The 20,164-nt window shown below is 35.5% G+C and overlaps 1 protein-coding gene across 2 annotated transcripts in view; it reads right to left on the bottom strand.

Annotated features, from left to right (window-relative positions):
• Window positions 1-20,164, bottom strand: part of gpm6a.L (glycoprotein M6A L homeolog) — a 90,956-nt gene that overhangs the window by 5,787 nt on the left and 65,005 nt on the right. For both annotated transcript variants that reach the window (NM_001087635.1, XM_041567106.1), the window contains exons 3-6: window positions 14,490-14,646; window positions 8,936-9,089; window positions 3,183-3,259; window positions 1,435-1,500 (exon numbers count right to left, since the gene is read on the bottom strand). In NM_001087635.1, the coding sequence (NP_001081104.1) occupies window positions 1,435-1,500; window positions 3,183-3,259; window positions 8,936-9,089; window positions 14,490-14,646 (454 nt within the window). The remainder of the gene's footprint in view (window positions 1-1,434; window positions 1,501-3,182; window positions 3,260-8,935; window positions 9,090-14,489; window positions 14,647-20,164) is intronic.

The following is a 20,164-nucleotide window of genomic DNA, read 5'->3' as shown; positions in this document are numbered from 1 at the left end:
CCCCCTTCCGTGATGTAATTGCAAAGTGGGTGTGGGTATATAAATAGGAGCATACATTTTCTTGACCCGCACATCACTAGCACTTATGGTGAAGTATGAAAGGCAGGATCATTATCTGCTGTGTGCCATCTCCATGATTAAGGGATAATAGTAAGTTAGAATTCGTATTTTTAAATTTCAAAATTCTCAAATTCGAATTTTAATCCACCTATTCTAAAGTAAATTCGAATGTGAGCTTTATCACCCTTGACCGTGGAACAGTCCTATTTTGAATATTTACCACCTAAAACCGGCCAAGTCCATGTACAAGTCAATGGCAGAGGTCCGTTGAGCCATTTGGAGATGTTACTAGCCTTCCTGACATTGAGGTTTTTTTTCGGGAAAAAATTTGATTCATATGATTTGAATAAGATTCTAATTTTCGTGTCGGAGCCATTCAATTGAATATTAGCCATTCAAATTTTTTCTTAAATAACCTCCCAGTCGAGTTGTGAGCATATTCAAATTTAAAAAATTTCAAATGAATTCGAAATTTGACCTTTGATAAATGGGCCTTTAAGTATTAAAGTGTATGTGCACGCAATCTTCCAGTTCTTGAAGATTTTTAATTTCATGTAATAACTATTAATTTATGATTACATGTTTTGAGAATCCCAGGTGCCCCTGATATAACCAGTGGGCTGTTTTTACACTATAAGCAGTGAGGTGCTAGTATCAAATGTGCTCTTCACACTTCCATATAGTTATACTCTGCTCCAACCATCCTTTCTCCTTCTGTTCCAAATCAGGCACTCTTGCATCTGTTGAAGCAGTGTTGAAGTAGGGACTGAGACTTTTAAAAAGCACTGCGTTGTCCTCTAAATGATATTGCAGCTAAAAATTCAGCTGAGTTGTTATTTTCACTACTCTTCTTATCTACTTTGAGATCACACAGATCCACTAGGCAAAAATGCAGTTACATAACCCTAAGTTTCAAATAGCCAATAGAGAGAAATATACCATACAAATACATGCATAATTCTAAGCATGTGTAATATTACATTATTACATTTAAGAATGGCTTAGATGATTTTTTGGGCAGACATAATATCAAAGGCTATTGTGATACTAAATTCTTTAGTTAGTATAGATATGGGTATATATAATATATGTGAAAGTAGGGAGGGGTGTGTGTGTGTGGATGCTGGATTTCATTTGGAGGGGTTAAACTTGATGGACTTTGTAACTATGTAACTTTCAATTCTTCATAAAATTCTTTCTGTTGTACGGAGTCATATAAAATTACTAAGTACGATTAGTAATGGTAAATAGTCTGTATGTGTAATGGTGACACTAAGTTAACCTGCAAAAATGGTGGATCTAAAAAGAAGTTCTTGAACTGGCCATTGTTTATTGTTATTTTGCTCTTGATCTTATGCTATCGACAGTCCTTACCATGGCAATTACAGCAGCTCCAGCACCAGCAAGTGCAACGATAAACAAGTGGAATGTCATGTTCAGCTGAAAAAGAACAACAATTGTTATTAATAATACCTAAATCATAAACATTTGCTTAATCTGCTCTAGATAACAGTGAATTTTAAAATTAAAATAAAATAGAAATGTAATTTGTATAATTAATTTGGGCAAACAATCCTCATAAACATCATATGTTGAAATGCCTACAGCAACACTTGTAAAGTGAAGAATGACAAGTTTTATAATGTTGCAAATTTTTTTATAGGAAAAAAAATCGGAGAAATTACAAAAAGATGCCTTATCCAGATAACCACAGGTCATGAGAATTCTGCATAACAGGTCCCATACCTGTATTAATTAGTGCATGTGCTTTTCTAAGGAATGCTGTACAATATAACTTTAAGGGGCACATTTACTTAGGGTCGAATATCGAGGGTTATTTAACCCTCGATATTCGACCGTCAAAGTAAAATCCTTCGACTTCGAATATCGAAGTCGAAGGATTTACCGCATTTCCTGCGATCGACCGATTTTCCTTTGATCCGAAAATTGTTAGGAAGCCTATGGGGACCTTCCCCATAGGCTAACATTGCACCTCGGTAGATTTTAGGTGGTGAAGTAGGGGGTCAAAGTTTTTTTTAAAGAGACAGTACTTCGACTATCGAATAGTCGAATAGTCAAACAATTTTTAGTTTGAATCGTTCGATTCGAAATCGAAGTCGTAGTCGAAGGTCGAAGTAGCCAATTCGATGGTCGAAGTAGCCAAAAAAATCATTCGAAATTCAAAGTTTTTTTTATTCTATTCCTTCACTCAAGCTAAGTAAATGTGCCCCTAATAGTCAAAACTTTGTAATGTTTTGTAATTTAACATCTACTCTAACATCTTCAGTCAATACAAAATTTTAAAGTGCTCTTTTCTACTATATTTTTCTGGAGTATTTTATGGCAATTTAAAAAAATGCACACAACATAATAAATTTACTTCAATATATTTGCAGTTTTACAAAAATCCAGGAATAAGAAACCAAGCAAATATGAAACCAGAGATGCGGGGAAGATTAAAATGTTGCACCGAAAAGTGTTTTGTTTTAGTATTGAAGAATAAATTTGGCAGACAAGAATATGCAGTGAAAAATTGTTGCACATCAAAATTATTCGGATGCCCATTGACTTTAATGCATATGGACCAAACAGCCGCGCATATAAAAATTGTCACTCGTGTCAAAATTGATGCATGTCAAAATTATTTTGACGCCCATTGACTTCAATGCATTTTGCAAATTTTTTGCTGTTTCACGAATATTTTGGTAAATTTGCTAATTTTTTCAGCGAAACGAAACTGCACAGATTCGCCCATCACTAATCGAGACCAGTCTGGAAATCTTCTGGGAAAAGTCTGAGAATTGTCTTTCTCAAAATTATTCTTCTTTGGGCAAATCTTGTGATATTACTGTGTTCAGTTGCTGTCACAGAAAAACTGCAGTCCCAAAACTCCAAGGCACAGAAGGCCACTTTTAGCAAACAAATTATATGGATTAACATGGAGGTCTTTTAATATTATAAAGTGCCTTATTTCATGGCCCCAATGTATTTGTTCTGTGCCAGTAAAGAAAACAAGAAGTAATTTATAATATATATAAGTATATTCTTCCACATACAATCACACACATCTGCATTGATTTCTTTTAACAAACACATACACACCCCACAACATTTTAACTTACTTCTGTAGATTCACACATCCTTAGAAAGTTGTCAGATGGTGAACATAGCTTCTTTTCCTCCCCAACTGTTACAATACCTGCAAGAAATACAATTCTCAAATTAAGTCACACATTAAGCAGTCTTTATGCTTACCCACATCATCTATTCAGAAAGTAATACATCCAGTATATTCAGATTAAATTAAATTTACTACAAAAATTAAATTCATAAATGTGTGCAGTAAAATTATATAGTTACACATGCAAAATGTACAACAGCTTTTGGATGCCAACTCCTTCCTTCAAGTAGACTGAAAGTAAAATCTATAACCCCATTTCATTTCACCGCCTTAATTCCCCTTGCAGGGGACTTTGCAGAGGACAATGATATTCTAAGCAACTTTCGAATATACAAAACATTCAAAATGTTCACTGAATTTAAAGCTGTGGGATGAAAGCTGCTTTCAGTTGCAATTATGTTTACTATCATTATTATGAAAAAAAAATGTTTTTGGGGGGGAGATCCACTTGGTATAGAAGGAGGTTTAAAAGGACATTGCAAGGTCTAGAAACCAGTACACTTGCCTCGGCCCACTGCCATTTCAGCTATAGGTGGGACAATTGACTCTGGCAGCACTATACCAGGGGGTGGATCAACTATTTATATCTGTGTCATGGCTAACTAAAGCACCTAAGTCTTGTAAAATGAAAATATGTTAATTGTCTATTATATGTCGTGTCCACTAACTGGACTGACTTTTATGGATATTTTTCTTCTACTGAGCCATTCTATTCTGTGTCGCCATCTTGGGTGAGAAACATGTTATGATCTAACCCGAAAATAATTATTCCAAATAAGCATTTAAATGTATCAGCAGTTGTCTTCAGTTAGATGTTGGGAATTCCAGATCAACAGATAGAGGGTGGTAGGTTTTAGATCTCTGATGTATATAATTACTGCATAATAACTAAACAATATGTTGTTTGTATTTGTGTGTACATTTTACCTTAGGGCAAATGCCCTATTTGCTCTGTGATGAAGTCTGGGATTCTGCTGTCTGGGATTGAAATGGTGGGACAGTGATAATCTGGGACTTAATGATAACAGCTCACAAGGGGTCATAGCTAAATTGTGAGTTCACACTCCAGTAATTCATATGAAGTAGCCTTTGCTTGCTTTATTAGGCTACTATCATATCAGATATTTTTAAAGGTACTCCCATCAGCCAGAGAACAATGATGGTGGAATCACCTCGCAATGTGTCATACACTTCCATAGTAATATCCGTTGACTGAAGCACATGTAGTGGTAATAGGCAGACCTCTGTTCAAAAACACTTTGCTTCTTCGAGTGTCTCCATCACCACTTTGAGGCATGTTTATTAAAATTCCAAGTTGAAAAAAATTTTACAGTGAAAAAAAAGTTTATTTCACTGCAACTTTAAATATTTATAGATGGAAATCTTAAAATAAAAATCTTGCCACCTAAAACTTGTTGAAATACCACAGTAGTCGATGCTATAGGAGGCACAGGTATATTCAGCATCCAAACAAGTTTATTTGATTTAATTTTTTTACATTTCTACTTATTTGTTCCGAGATTCATTGGATAAAGTACAATTCTAAACTTATGGCCGAAGACATTATTCCGGAGATGTACTTCCCGCTGACAAATCTTCACTGAATGATGTAGTTAGAAGGTCGGAAGGATATAATGCTTCACATGTACTCAATATTGGGGATGATCCATGTGGCGTGTATTAAGCCATTTCATTGTGTGCCTGCTGTGATATACTGCATTACAGTATGCTTGCCTATAAAAATATATTTCTCACAAATGTGTGTAATCATCTGTTGGTAATAAAACCTTTGTACATCTGGCATGAATTCAGGGAGGTTTAATAATGTTCACAGTCACTTTTTGACCTGCGGTTTAATCACAAAAAATGATTGCTGGAGATATGCATTACAATGAAAAGAAATTCCTCCTGCACCTCTCCAGTAACTGGTGTGCAGATGTCTGCTATGACAACCCAGTAGTTATCACTACTCTTTTTGAAAAGATTAGGAATTTCAATATGTAACATTTATCGCATTGCTAAAATCCCAAAAACCCAGTATCATGGCTCCAAGCATTCCAGAAGATAAAATACTACATTTAATACATTAATACAGATTGGGGTATTAATAGGGATGCAAATTATGTCATTTTGGTGCCAGTCATCTTAAATCCACCCACCAGCTTATGACTCTGCTGTGTGTGTTCGTAGTACATGCCACTTGTGAAAACTGAAAGCTTTAACATTTCGGTACCCTTGCATTCGTTAAGATGAGATAGAATCACACATATGAAAAATGGCCCAAAATCGATTTAAAAAAACATGTTTATAATAGCATTAATTTCATAAATACCAAGCAATTTATTTCTGAACATATATGGTAAGACAAAATCAGAATTTAAGGCTTCATGATCAACATAAAGGAGTATTTTGGTCAAGGAGAAAGTCTACCATATTAATGCATAAATACTTATGAGTAATTTTCCACTATACTCTTTATTGCATGATTTAGTTAGTTAAAGAGGCATTACAAATATTAGAATTGTAATAATATAGATGTTAATGTACCCCCTACCCCCCCCCCCCTGTAATATATAAAGCTATTGAAAGTCAACAAGGAGTTCTGTGACCATCTAAATAATGCATTTAAAAGATCACAGAACTCCAAGGTGACTTCTAACAACCTTTTACATTTTAGTAGGGGTTATATAATATTATATCATCTATAGTCATCCCATGTTGTGCTCTAATGGGTACTGAATGAGAAAAATGGGAACCTTTGTGTGTATTGAATAACTCTTGCCAAAATCAAGATTGTGACCAATACAAGAGATTTAGAGAAAAAAAATCAGCCTCAATGTGGCTGTGACTGTCAGGGATTCTGCTCACAGTAATTAGAATTGACACTTGCAAATCAAGGGAAAAGCTGAAGCCACTGAGTAGGCACTGTGGCTTTACTATGGGCACTGAGTTAATTGCAGCATCTATAGTAACACTTTACACTGCTCTCTGCTGCAAGACTTGCTTGGGCATCTATGTTAGCACATGTCAGTTTTAATATTGCCACTGAGCTATTAGCAGCATCCACAGTAATGCTGTGTGCTTTTGCCATCTTTGTTTGCTTGGGCATCTTTGTTTGCATCTATCAGCTTTGGATGGTACTTTCAGAGCAGTGTCTCTGTTATAGTGCCTCAAACTCCATGTTGGCAGACAAAAAGCACAAGCTGCATTAAATTTAACCAATAATGCAAAATTGTGCCCCAAAATTCCAGAATTGAATACAAGACACATGAAGGTTAGAACTGGTTAGTGAATTTAGGTGGGACACAAAGTATATCCCTTTCATTTGCATGTGAATGAAATGGCACAGCTCTTTCACTCCTCATTTCCAGTCACTTATTAAATCATGTCACTTCCACCTAAGGAACATATCCAAAATATGATCATTTATGACCCAAGATGCTGCCAAAATTCTTATTAACTCTCTCATCATATCACGTCTAGACTACTGTAACTCTCTTTTAATTGGCCTTCCCCTCCAGAGACTGTCACCTCTCCAGTCCATAATGAACACTGCAGCGAGGCTCATACACCTCAGCAACCGCTCCTCCTCTGCCACGCCATTCTGTCAATCCCTGCACTGGCTTCCACTACCTTTCAGAATCAAATTCAAACTAATGACCCTGACATTCAAAGCACTTCATAACTCTGCCCCACCCGACATCTCTGAACTCATCTCTATATACTCACCCAACTGCTTACTACGCTCCTCTACTGACCTGCTACTCAACTCTTCTCTCATTACCTCCTCACATGCTCGCATTCAAGACTTTGCAAGGGCTGCACCCCTCCTCTGGATCTCTCTCCCACGGTCTGTCCAACTTTCTCCGAACCTTTCTGCTTTCAAGAAATCTCTTAAAACGCACTTCTTTCGAGAAGGCTACCCTCACTCTGTTTAACTACCAAACGCAACACCACATACAGTACCACATTTCTCATCCACCTAATTCAATCTTGCCCACTCCCACACCTTGTGTATTACTCCCTTCCCTTTAGAGTGTATGCTCTTTTGCATTGGGCCTTCCAAAGAAGACATTTTTATTGTTTTACAATGCATAGTATGAAATACTGCACATAACACTGATAACTCATGTCTTATTTTTAAACTGACTTTCACCTGCTTATAGGTAGTTGCTAGTGATAGGCGAATTTATTCGCCAGGCACAAATTTGCGGCGAATTTGCGCGATTCGACACGGTGAATAAATTCGTGAAAATTTGCCTGCGTAGAACAAAAATGGCCGCCGTTTGGTGAATTTTTCGCTGTTTTGCGAATTTCGTGGGAATTTTTAGGCAAAGCGAAATGCCCCAAATTCGCCAATCACTAGCAGTTGCTTCCCTGTCCTTAGGGGCATATTTATCAAGGGTCAAGTTTCGAATGGAAAAAACTTCGACATTCGATTTCAAAAAAGATCAAACGAAGTGAAGTCAAAGTTTTTTTGGGTCAAACAGGTCTGTATTTGGCTGAATTCTAATCGTACGTACGATCGAAGGAATATCGCATTCGATCGAATTCGATTCAAATTTCCCCCCCAAAAAACGTCAATTTCTCAAAGTCCACCAATTGACTCCATATAGGTTCTAAGAGGTCCCCCATAGGCTAAAACAGCACTTCGGCACGTTTTAGATGGCGAATGGTCGAAGTTGAAGTTTTAAAGAGGCAGTACATGATAAATTTAGAGTTTTTTTCAAATTCGAATCGAAGTTGGACTATTCCCTAGCCGAACTACACAAAAAATAGCTCCAAATTCGAAGTTTTTAACATCGAAAACTCACTTCGACCCTTGATAAATCTGCCCCTTAGTTTTCCACCAGTTACAACTGCTAACCATATGATTAGAAGCCTCATTATACTGGTTTAGTTCAGCTCACTGTGACCTTACTCTACATTCTCAAGTGGGATCATCTGGCTGTGAAAGAGATGCATTCAATGAGTTGAACAGCATTTTGTGAGCCTATTTGTATTCTCTTAATTTGTCCACAGATGGAACTGACAAACTGAAAGGGTGATAATTTGTATGCACATAATAAGGCTCTTATAACCATATAAAGCCATGTTTGCATTTCACTCTTAGTATGGATTTATGCTAGTCTTCTGGGCTTGGAAATTAAAAGTTCAGCTACATTATAGCTAATATGTAGTGATGGGCGAATTTCGCCCAAAAATTCTCAAAATTTGCGTAACGGTGAATAATTTCTGACGGCCTCAAAATGGCCTCGTTTTTGACGCTGGCGTCCGTTTTTTCCGCCGGCCTCCGTTTTTTGACGCCAGCGGCAGTTTTTGACGCTGGCATCCATTTTTTTTTCCATGCCGGCGACTTTTCACCAGCATATTTTCGCGGCCGTTTCGCAAATTTATTCGCTGGTGGCGAATCGCGCAAATTCGCCACAAATTCGCCCATCACTACTAATATGACCTTACATAATTTTAGCAACTGATTATGGTATTTCTCTAATCAATTTACCTATGAAAGTCTACGTAGTAAGAATACAAAATAAAGCATATGGTATTTTAAAGAAATGAACATAGTCCAAACTAGAAATATTTGCAGGATTATGCAAATTATGCAAAGTATTATGCAAAGTTACAGAAGCAGTGTATTCAAAGTCTGTCCATTACTAACTCCAAACAGCGAATATTGTCATTGAAACCTACCAAACTGACGGAGGTCCAAGCAGAAATTGGCTTCTTCAATCAATGTTGCATTTCGACAAATGGTCCAGAGATTAAAGTACATGTAGACGGGAAGAGAGGTAAAAGCTGTGACCCCAAGCCAGGCAAGCATGAAAAGGTATGTCAGCATAATAAACTGCAACAGACAAACATAAAAAGTGTGTAAGTAATGAACAATAAACAGATCACATCTATTAATACATATGACAAAAAATCCATGAGAAAATATGGCATTTAACTGTACATTGAACTTTTTAAGTTTTCTGATATCACTAAATACAAACTCAGCAATGGAATATAGCTCTGGGATCCGCTATCTGGAAACTCGTTATCCAGAAAGCTCAGAATTACGGAAAGGCTGTGTAAAATGACTAGTATCTGTTAAACCCCTATAAAATATAAATATAAAATATCAATTATGTAGATTGCATTAATGTTCAACGGGTCACTCTGAATAAGTTTACATCAATTAATTTGTGTAAACTGTAGGTTAGATCGCTTTAAAGGGGCCGTTCATCTTTTTAGTGTAATGTAGAGAGTGATTTTTTATTATTTGTGGTTTTTGAGTAATTTAGCTTTTTATTCAGAAGCCCTCCAGTTTGCAATTTCAGCAATCTGGTTGCTAGAGTCCATGCATTGATTTGAATAAGAGACTGGAATATGAATAGGAGAGGACCTTAGTAGAAAGATGAGTAATAGAAAGTAGCAATATCAATACATTTGTAGCCTTACAGAGCATTTGTGTCAGGTGGGGTCACTGAACCCCCCATTTGAAAGCTGGAAAGAGTCCAATTGAAAAGTTGCTAAAAATCAGGCATTCTATAACATACTAAAAGTTAACCTAAAGGTGAACCACCCAACTAAATTTTACCTACAGATAAATGGTTAAATTTTTATCCTGACCCTGAACCATATTTTACTTGAGAAACAACATGGAAATAGGTGTTTTTAAAGCTTACCATGTAAAAAAAAAATATATGGTTTCTAACATTTAAAGTGGATCTATGGTCAAAAATTTAAATTCCCATTTAGCTTTGAGGAGTGAATATAAGCATTTTTCCAATAGCAAATAATTATTTTTTATTAGCAGTTTTATTAGCAGCGCAATCATATCCCCCGCATACCTGCTCCAGCTTCAGCATCACGCAAAACCTTCACGACCCGTGGCTGTCTCTTCTTCTTAGCCCGCCTACCTCTGCTAGTCCCGCCCGCCTACCAATGAAAAACGAGTAGGCAGTGACAGTTTTCAGATGACTACTCGATGTGCCTCACCGTCACTTCCACTGTCACTGCCTACTCATAGATCCCCTTTAAGTATGCAACACATTTCCCAGCGCAAGTTAACTCTGTAAATAAATAACATCATAGAAAAATGTCATTGATTTTATTGTGAGAAAGTAGATCTCAGTTTGCTCTCTCTATCTATAACCTATGGGGATTACAGCGCAATAAGACTGTGATAAGCATGGCCATAAAACATATATATAATAGATATAAAGAAAATTTGAATCATCTGCAATTTATTGCCATTTTGCCACTCCTTATTTTCCACTGCAAATGAATGTGTGCATATAATTGCTGCAATTTGGTTCTATTAAATACTTTAAGGGGGTTATTTATTAAAGGTTGAGTTATGTTTTTCCTGAAAAATTTTTAGTTTTTCAAGGGTAGCTTCACTAAAAACTATTTTTTTGGGATAAAAAAAAAACCTTGAACTGCTAAAAGCCTGAATCTGAAAATACTCCAGCTAATACATGTCGAGTCAATGGCATAGGTACCCTTGAAACATTTGAATTTGTTTTTTGCCTTCATGATGTTTGGGTTTTTTTCTGTGGTTTTTGCTTGAAAACTCGATCAACACAAGGTATTTGAGTTTTTTTTAGCCAATAACTTGATCAATTCAAGTATTCGAGTTAGCCCCCCTGATTGCATTCGATTGAGTTTTTTTACATTCAGTTTTTTTCATAAATAAGTTGACATTCGATTTGTGAGTTTATTTGAGGTAGAAAAAATCTCACAAACTCGACCTTTGATAAATAACCCCCCAAATGTTCATAACTTAAAAATCGTTCTTCTACATTAAGCTCTAACTCAAAAACATGCAAAGTTGCTGGGTACTGTGATTATTTAAAGAGACCACACCACAACGGGTTCCATCAGATGTGACATCTAGGGGGGTATTTACTTTTTTGGATCATTGTACAAAAACCAGCGCAGATCACAATGTCAAGAAACATCTTCAAATTGTAAAAGGGATTTCTGCCATTGACTTCTAAATGACCTCAACAGGTTTCAGCTGGAGAATTTTTCAGATTTGGATTTTTAGCTGCTTTGGGGTATGATAAATGTCAAAAAATTTTAGTTTTCCCCCTAAAAATCATAAATAGGCCCCTTAATTCCTTGCTCATCCAATAATAAAATACTCATATGGCAAATGTATTAATTAAGAGTTACACTTTTTTTTTAAATTTAGGATAATGGAATTGCATTTTTATATGCAATATAATAGGTTTTTTTATGAGAGAATTTTTCAAAAAAATATAATCTTGACAAGAAATGTGCTTTTTAGTGAAGAAAGGTTTTGAACTGAGAGAAACTGCATGAGTGCACTGATTTCAATAACTAACACTGCATGTTTCCAGGATATTCACAAGTGGTGGGCGAACCTTACAAGATTATTTCAAAAATCAAGGAAATTGCTAAAGCATGCAAGTTGCTTGGGAACAGAGGGGGCAGATTTATCAAAGGTCGAGGTAAATTTTCCAATGAAAGAAATTAGAATTTTTTTGACTAGGGAATAGTCCAAATTCGATTTGAATTTGAAAAGATTGCAAAAATTCAAATATCGAAACTTATCATTTACTGTCTCTTTCAAAATTCAAATTTGACATTCACCATCTTAAACCTCCCGAATTGCCGTTTTAGCCTATGGGGGACCTCCTAGAACCTATTTGGAGTCAAGTGGTGGATTTTGAAAAATCAAAGTGTTTTTTGAGAAAAACTTTGAATCTAATTCGATAGAATGCACTATTCCTTGATTCGTACGATTCGAATTACGGCCGAAATCAGACCTATTCGGATGAAAGCGACATATTCGCCCGCAAAAAAAAAACACTTAGACTTAATTTTGGTTGGTCTTTTTGAATTCGAATTTAGAAGTTTTTGGAATTCAACACTTGATAAATATGCCCCTGAGTGTGTACTGTCTGATTTGTCCTTGAATAGTTGGTAAGGCAAGTTGATAAATGAGTGCTCTAAATATTTTCATTTTTAACATTCAGCAGTATGACAGTCCTGTTTAATATGCTTTTTCTTTTATTGTTATTTATTTATTAGGGTACAGAATTTCTCCTGTAGCATCTCTTTAGAGGTATCATGAGAAGAAAGGCTCTGACATTCATGCATATCTTTTGAATATAATTCAAACTCTTCTCAAGTGAAAGCAAAACACTTCAAAGCAAAGAGACTGGATTGTTTTAATTAGATTCAAATGATTTCTGTGACAAAAAATATCTGAGAAACCTTTTTTTAGAAGAAACCTGTTCTGTAGGCAAATAATTCTGTAAGTACTATGACCATAGAAAAAAAACCCTGAACAGGATTGGCTTGACCCGTTGACTGTAAAAGTAACCAAAAGTCTTCCCAAAGTAAAATAGCTGTAAATAATAATTGATAAGATATAATAAAAAGCAAGAAACACGCTGAAGAAGTGCATGAAATAAGTGCTTGAGAAAAAAAAAGATGTCTTTACGATTAGTAAGTTTAGTTGACGAAAATATAAATGGATCAACCTGTCAGTGAAAGGGGAACTGTCACGTTCGGCACCCTATATCCAGAACCCAAGCTAAGCTCCCTGGTCTCAGCTCTCACTTCTGCCTTTAACTGCTGCCTTTCACCTCGGGAGGAGCCCTCGCCTAATCGGATGCCGCCAAGTCATAATTGAGAGAGGAGCTAAGCTAACGGTTCTGGACAAGCAAAGGGAAGAACACCACCAGGAACAGGCAGGCCGGGCCAGCACAAGCAGAGAATTGTCAGACAGGCCGGAATCAGGATTGGAGAATGTAGAATAGTCAGTAGACAGGCAAAGGATCAGAATTGGAGAGGTCAGAATTGTCACAGACAGGCAGGATCAGGATTGGAGAGATCAGGAGTCAAAAAGGCAGGCAAGGGTCAAAACACAGTAGATCAATCAGGATTCAAGTAATAAAGCACCCAGGAACAAGGCAAATTGAACTTAACAACGGGCAGATAGCAGAACACTGAATTACCCTTTTATACAGTTTCAATTTCGTGCCCTTGCGCATAACGTCATCACGCTGGCGCATAAACCAGGAAGCGTGCTGGACCGCGCGCCATAGAGGGACCGGCACAGCAAGGGAAAGGGGCAGCACAGCGGGGTCCACCGCCGCTCCTTTGGCGTGGACGCCCGCTGTGCTGCTCCTTTCCGCAAGGGCCCACTAGACCACCAGGGTAAGCTTTCCTTACAGGAACATTATCACAGTACTAGAGGACTTGGATGCTAAACAACTCTACTGGCAGAAGGATAAATCATTTTCATAGAGACTTAACAACTACTTGGGTCAGGAGATTGTAAAAACAATGCAATGGTCAAATGAAACTACACATTTAAGATTGATGTTTTATAATAAGGTGCTTCCAAGTGACTATGGTCCATATTTGTAATACAATATCAGTTGTCAATACATTCAATGATTTATAATCTCTATTAAATTATGTGCTGAAGTATAGCATTGCCTTAAGAGAGAAATACTGTGAAAACCATAAGGTACAATTGAAAATAGGTGTTTATTTCATGTATAGCCCTACAATCATTTGACTACTTGATCAGGTATTTTGACCACAACCAAAGCAAGCAAAGGTTACAATCATAATAAAAATGAGGTGTTTCATTATAAACAATACCATAACATTGCCAATAAAAGCATACATTGTTGAAAATCTTAAAACCAAGTATGAAATATACCCCCATATGTAATATAAGGCACTATGTTTGCCCAGGAGCAGTAACACATAGCAACCAATAAGATGCTTGCATTTAAACAAGTGACTAGTAAATTCTACCTGCTGATTGGTTGCTATGGGTTACTGCCCCATGGCAAACTTAGTGCCTTATATTACATAACCCCACTAATGTTTTGCTAAACTAAACAAGCATATCTTTTAAGTGCTACGAAGTTTAAGTTAATTTCAGACCACTCTGTGATTAGACCATACTCATTATTTTTGCTTTTATTTCTGTTTTGTTGTAGTTTTTTTTTTTTCTTGTCACGTTTTATTGTGCTTATTGGTATAAATCATCTATTGGTATCATTTGAACTTTTGTTTTTATAAAAAAAAAATACATATATATAATATATTCATATCCACTATTCATAGTGTTGAAATTTATTCAGGTGGTTTATGGGTAATTCCATGTTTATTTGTACAACATTTTGTAAATTCACATTGAATGAGACAATGCAGAAAATCAACAAAAAAGTCGTATTTAAATAAACATTTGACAACAGTAACATACCCATGCGCTGACACATCTGCCACATGTGGTGATTTTGAAGTCTCCATAGAGATCTTTGATAGCACCTGTTGTGAAGAAGCCTTCCACCATCAGCAGAATTCCATAAACAAAGAAGGCAGCTGCTATTCCATAGATTACATACTTGAAAATATCAATCCTGTAAAAACAAAAAGATTGTCATTACTGAATTATTTTTGAGCAAAGCACTAGAAAACCGAGCATATATTGACACTGTTTACAAGGTATTTACACTTATACATGCAAATTGAAATTAACACCGATGCACATTTACCTTGGTAACATGACCTTTTTGTTTGTACTGGAAACTAAGGGGGTTATTTACTAAACTCTAATTCAGGAGTGCCCATACTTTACTAATGCGGAGTCTACTTTTACTGATGTTGTCCCATTATGATCTACATTCATAAAAAGCATTGTTAGCAATCTGTTCCTTGGAAATATTACTAACATGTTATATTGATTTTTGAGAGATTTATATTGCTATATTTAACAAACAACTATTTCCTATGTAACCTTATAATAAATATCTGAATGAAAAGCATGAAATTGGAGGGTAATATATATAAGCTGTTGACAGTGTCTTGAGATCTACTGATCACCAGCTAACGGTCTACTGGTAGATCCTGATCTACCTTTTGGGTGCTGCTCTAATTTATCTGGTTGGGGTTTTTGGGGCAAAAACTCACATTTTTTATGAAAAAAAACCTTGAATTTTTCGAGATTTATTGCTGCAAAAATTCAGACCCCGAAAATCCGCCATTGCAGACCTGTTGAGGTCATGTATAAGTCAATAGATGTCCCTATCCTGGAGTTACTGTGAATGAAAAAACCAAGAAATAGACCACTCCAGCTCACCGATCTTCCCTTCAACCAGTTGCTCAATCAACAGTGTCCCCACTGTTGCTGTAAACCACCTAACATGTTTCGGGATTATATCCCTTAATCATAGAGTCTGATTAAGGGATATAATCCCGAAACACGTTAGGCGTTTACAGCAGTTTTTTCCAATAAACTTATCCAGAAGTGCAATCAGCCTGTGGAGTTTTTGATATCCTGGAGTTAGCCTGATAATCCGATAAATTTGAAAAAAGTCTTAAAAAAACATACAATTCAGGTTTTCTGACAATCTTATCTGTTTTTTTCGCAGTCCGATTTGTTCAAAGAATTTTATTAATAAATAAGACAAAATTGGCATGGGAGTATGGTTGAGTGAGTATGGTTTTAATTTTAATTATGAGTAAAAAATTCGGATTTGGATGTATTCTGTTTACAATATATTTCCCATCACACTTCTTGCAATAAATAGATGTATAACTTTATCCTTCGTCTACAATCTGAAATTCAGCTGATATCAAGTTCAGATACGAATGCCTCAGTCCATTGATAAAGTTGAAACTTTTCATCAGTTTCAATACCAATTCCTATTAATAACAATTATCCATCTCCTGTAATATGTAATAGCTTGACAATAAGAGGCACATTTATCAAGGGTCAAATTTCAACTTCATGTGAGTTTTTTAAACTCCCCTTAACTCCCATAGATTCAGGTGTTCTCTGAGTGGAGGTGATTAGTGAAAATCGTTGTGGGGCAAATTTGCACTACATTAGTTTCAGTGTCTCTAAATAGAGAATGTATTTATGCATGCCATAGGTTTAATATGTGGTGGTTCACAAAATTACACTTTGCACCATGTGTCACATTTGTAAATGATCCTTTCTATTTCCCTCAATGCTTTGCATGCTTTTTAACAGGTCTGTTTATCAGTTTGCTTCTGCTACATAGCTATAATAGTCAACAGGAAATAGAGACAATATAAAATACAGTGGAAAGAATAGATTCTGCTTCTGATTGGACTAGCAATTACACCAATGTCATTCAAATATAAAACATTGTTAATCTGGACATGTTTTGAGTCTACAAATATGAAGCAGCCTATTATACCTTACTGTAAACGATATAAAAGTTTTATTTTTTTATAGTAAGTAAGTGGTGGCAATACACTACTCCTGAATGAAACAAAAGCTAATTTAACTTTTTCAGAGTTTGTTTCAGAAAAAATAGATAAAATATACTTTACAAACTAGAGCTTGTTTAATTGCATAACAGTAATCTTTAGACAAATTAATTAATTCCGGAATACTTTAACCCCCAAATGCAATACCAGGCACTATAATTGCCCAGGTGTAGTAAACCATAGCAACCAATAAGATATTTGTTTTTAAACAGGTGATCAGTAAATGCTACCTGCTGATTGGTTGATGTGTGTTACTGCTCCTAAGAAAAAAAATTCTCAAATTTGAGTTTTTCGAAGCTCGATTGCAGATAAAAATGTAATTTGTGATCCTGTTTTTCCTAGAATACTAGCATTTTTAAATATTTGAATTGGAAAAACATTTTTATGAAGTTGCTGAAATGACTCGCATTGTTCCATTCATTTTTAAAAATGTGATTATGTTTTATATAAAAAAAACTTGAGAAATAAAATAGCTTCAATGTTCAAAATTCACCTCCATTGACTTTTATTTTTGCCAACTGAAAAATCATGACAATTCAAGTTTAGAAAACTTGTTTTGCTGCAATGTTCCTGAAATGGTGTCGCAAATTTTCTCCTTAATGCTTTTATTACATAACCCCATAATACTTGATGCAGTAAGAAGCAGCAATTTGGTGTAACGATTTAATAAACAATTTCATTTGTATTAAATTTGATAGACCTCAATGAACTTATTTATCAACAGAAAACAGTGTCTTCCTACTCCACAAATATAAATCAATAAGACTGTGCTTTTAAGTGGGTTTCATATTGCAGTACTAAATCATTGTTTTATGTTAGACTGCGTATACTGTGTTTGCGCTGTTGAATTATTTTTTAACATTTATTTTACTTGATTTAGGCATCATCTGGAATAAAAAAACACGCAGCATTTACAGCCGAAGAGTCTTTACTTCATCATTGGCATCACTAAGGAAGTTCAGATGTTTATTTAAATAGTGTCCAGAAATCATATTTATAATTATGAACTTGCATTCGTTATGTATCATTTACAACAGGAGTGCAAAGAGCAAAAATAAGCACCATGCTTTTTACTCACAATGTAACATAATCCCAAAATAATTTTTCTGCAATTAGGAGAGCAAATAACTGCTCTGCTTCATGAGTTGCAGACTGTACATGTAAATAAAGGGGGGCACATGGTTTATATTGAAATATTGGTACAGGTATGGGACCTGTTATCCAGAATGCTCCGGACCTGGGGTTTTCCGGATAACGGATCTTTCCGTAATTTGGGTCTTCATGCCTTATGTCTACTAGAAATTCATTTAAACATTAAATAAACCCAATAGGCTGGTTTTGGTTCCAATAAGGATTAATTATATCTTAGTTGGGATCAAGTACAAGCTACTGTTTTATTATTACAGAGAAAAAGGAAATCATTTTTAAAAATTTGGATTATTTGGATAAAATGGAGTCTATGGGAGACAGCCATTCCGTAATTTGGAGCTTTCTGGATGTCGGGTTTCCAGATAAGGGATCCTATACCTGTACAAATAAGTGGAGGTCTAGGTTGCAAATCTTATAGAAACTGAACAATTAGACATTACTCTGCGGCATAGAAAACTTTGACAGAATATTCTACATTCACTGGCCCATTCTGGCTTTCCAGGCTTTTGTTTCAGGTGTACCCCAGTGCTCCAGTCCAGGCACATGGACACATCTATGTACTTTTAGATAGATGGAGGACATGTGGGTGTATCACTGCATACTTTGTGCCTTTTACGGAACAATCCTTTTAGTAATAATTTACTGCATACTAGTTTATTAATCACGCATCATGAAAAAAACTCTAAATTATTTTTTTTCTCAATTGAGTTTCAAAAAACTCAAAATTGAGAACAATTTGCCCTCCCTGTTTGTCTAGAAGCAGTAAAACAGAGCAACCAATCAGCAGATAGCATTCCAGAGACAATTCAGGCCAGTGTCGGAAGTATGATCTCTAAAGATGGTGTTGCTCAATTATCAATGAAGCACCCAACATTGGGACCCACTATGCAAAAAGTGAAGGAACAGCAAAAGGCTCCTTCATGGTCTTAATCTCTAGCATTCAAGCTTAGCGATTGGATCATACTTCCATTTATTTCTTAGAATGCAGAAAATAGGATCAGCCTGATTATTGTCAAGGATTACTGTCACTAAGGGGGCAAATCAAATCTTTATAATATAAAGTAATTGTTGAACACAAACACAGTATTATGTGTAACAATATAAACTGCTGATCATTTTCTGGAAAAGTTACCATTAATTTTCCAGTTGGACAGGTTTATTTGCTGTTTGTTGCATAAATATACCATTTTCTACTGTCTCATTTCCAGCTTTGCATAATGTTGGCTTCGTATTATTTGACTTTGCATATACTGTATATATATATCTATATAAAAATCATATTGCTAGCACCATAGCATGGATCCCAGTATTTATTTTTGCAGACAGTAAGTACTATTCACTCTAACAGCTGATAAGTGATTTATTGTCACATACTTATACTGACATTAGTAAAGCCAATCATGATCCTCAATATTTTCCTTCCCTTCTATATAATTATTAACAAATGGAACACTTATGTCCAGGATGTATCAGGATTTGGGCACATGGCATTTGTACATGATTCCATCTGCACTTCAGATTAAACAGAAACATGACATTAAGGGAATTATTTGCTAAAACTCAAATTAATCTATAATTTTTATGAAAACAAAAAAAAGTCGCCCAAACTCCCTTCAACGAATTGAGCTAATTTAGCAAGAATTTTTCTCAATAAAATTGGAGCAACAAAATATGACTACAAAATTAAGTGTCTCTTGGTATTGTATGAGTGACGCTCTTAGAGCTCGACCTAACCGAAGTTATTGGACGAAAAACCCTATACTTAATTATCGAATTATCTACGCCAGCTCACAATGTCAATAAACAACTACAGGGACATTTGCCATTGACTTCTAATTGACCTCAACAGGTTTGAGGTGGAGTATTTTCTGATTTCTAGCAGATTTGAGGTATGATAAATCTCAAAAATATTGAGGGTTTTTTCCACAAAAATATTCGAGTTTTCCCCTTAAAAACCTCAACCAGATAAATTCAAAGGTTAAATAAATGAGCCCCTAAATAGGGTTCTGTTAAATAACCAACATTAACATATGAAACATATGATGGCTAGTAACACTATTAAACTATACCACCAGGTAATTGAAAAGATAATTCATATTATAAGTGACCCATTAAAGAATCTTATCAAATTGGAATATGTGCATCAGTAAATTCTGCTCTTTTAAATCTTTCTTTGAGCCACCATTTTGCAATGCTCTATGTACAGTATTACTCACTAATCATCTGACAGGAAATAATGAAGCTCTGACTGTAACAGGAAGTGCAGAAAGAGCTCTGTTCAATCATTGGCTGATGTATCGAAGCATGCACGTGTGTCCTTGGTTTCTGTGTAAATATTTTGCCTTATACAAGCCAGGGGGCATCTGATTTTTTATTAGGCATTATCCAATGGCACATACTTGTAGAAAAGTATATTTTTGAAGAAAATACTTTATTTATATAAAACAGTGTTTTACATGTGAGCTATGTATGTGATTATTAGACACCTAC

This window comes from Xenopus laevis, chromosome 1L (genome assembly GCF_017654675.1).
Source record: "Xenopus laevis strain J_2021 chromosome 1L, Xenopus_laevis_v10.1, whole genome shotgun sequence".
Lineage (NCBI taxonomy): Eukaryota > Metazoa > Chordata > Amphibia > Anura > Pipidae > Xenopus > Xenopus laevis.
The sequence above is the reverse complement of the archived record's forward strand: the minus strand, read 5'-3'. Positions and strand labels throughout refer to the sequence as shown.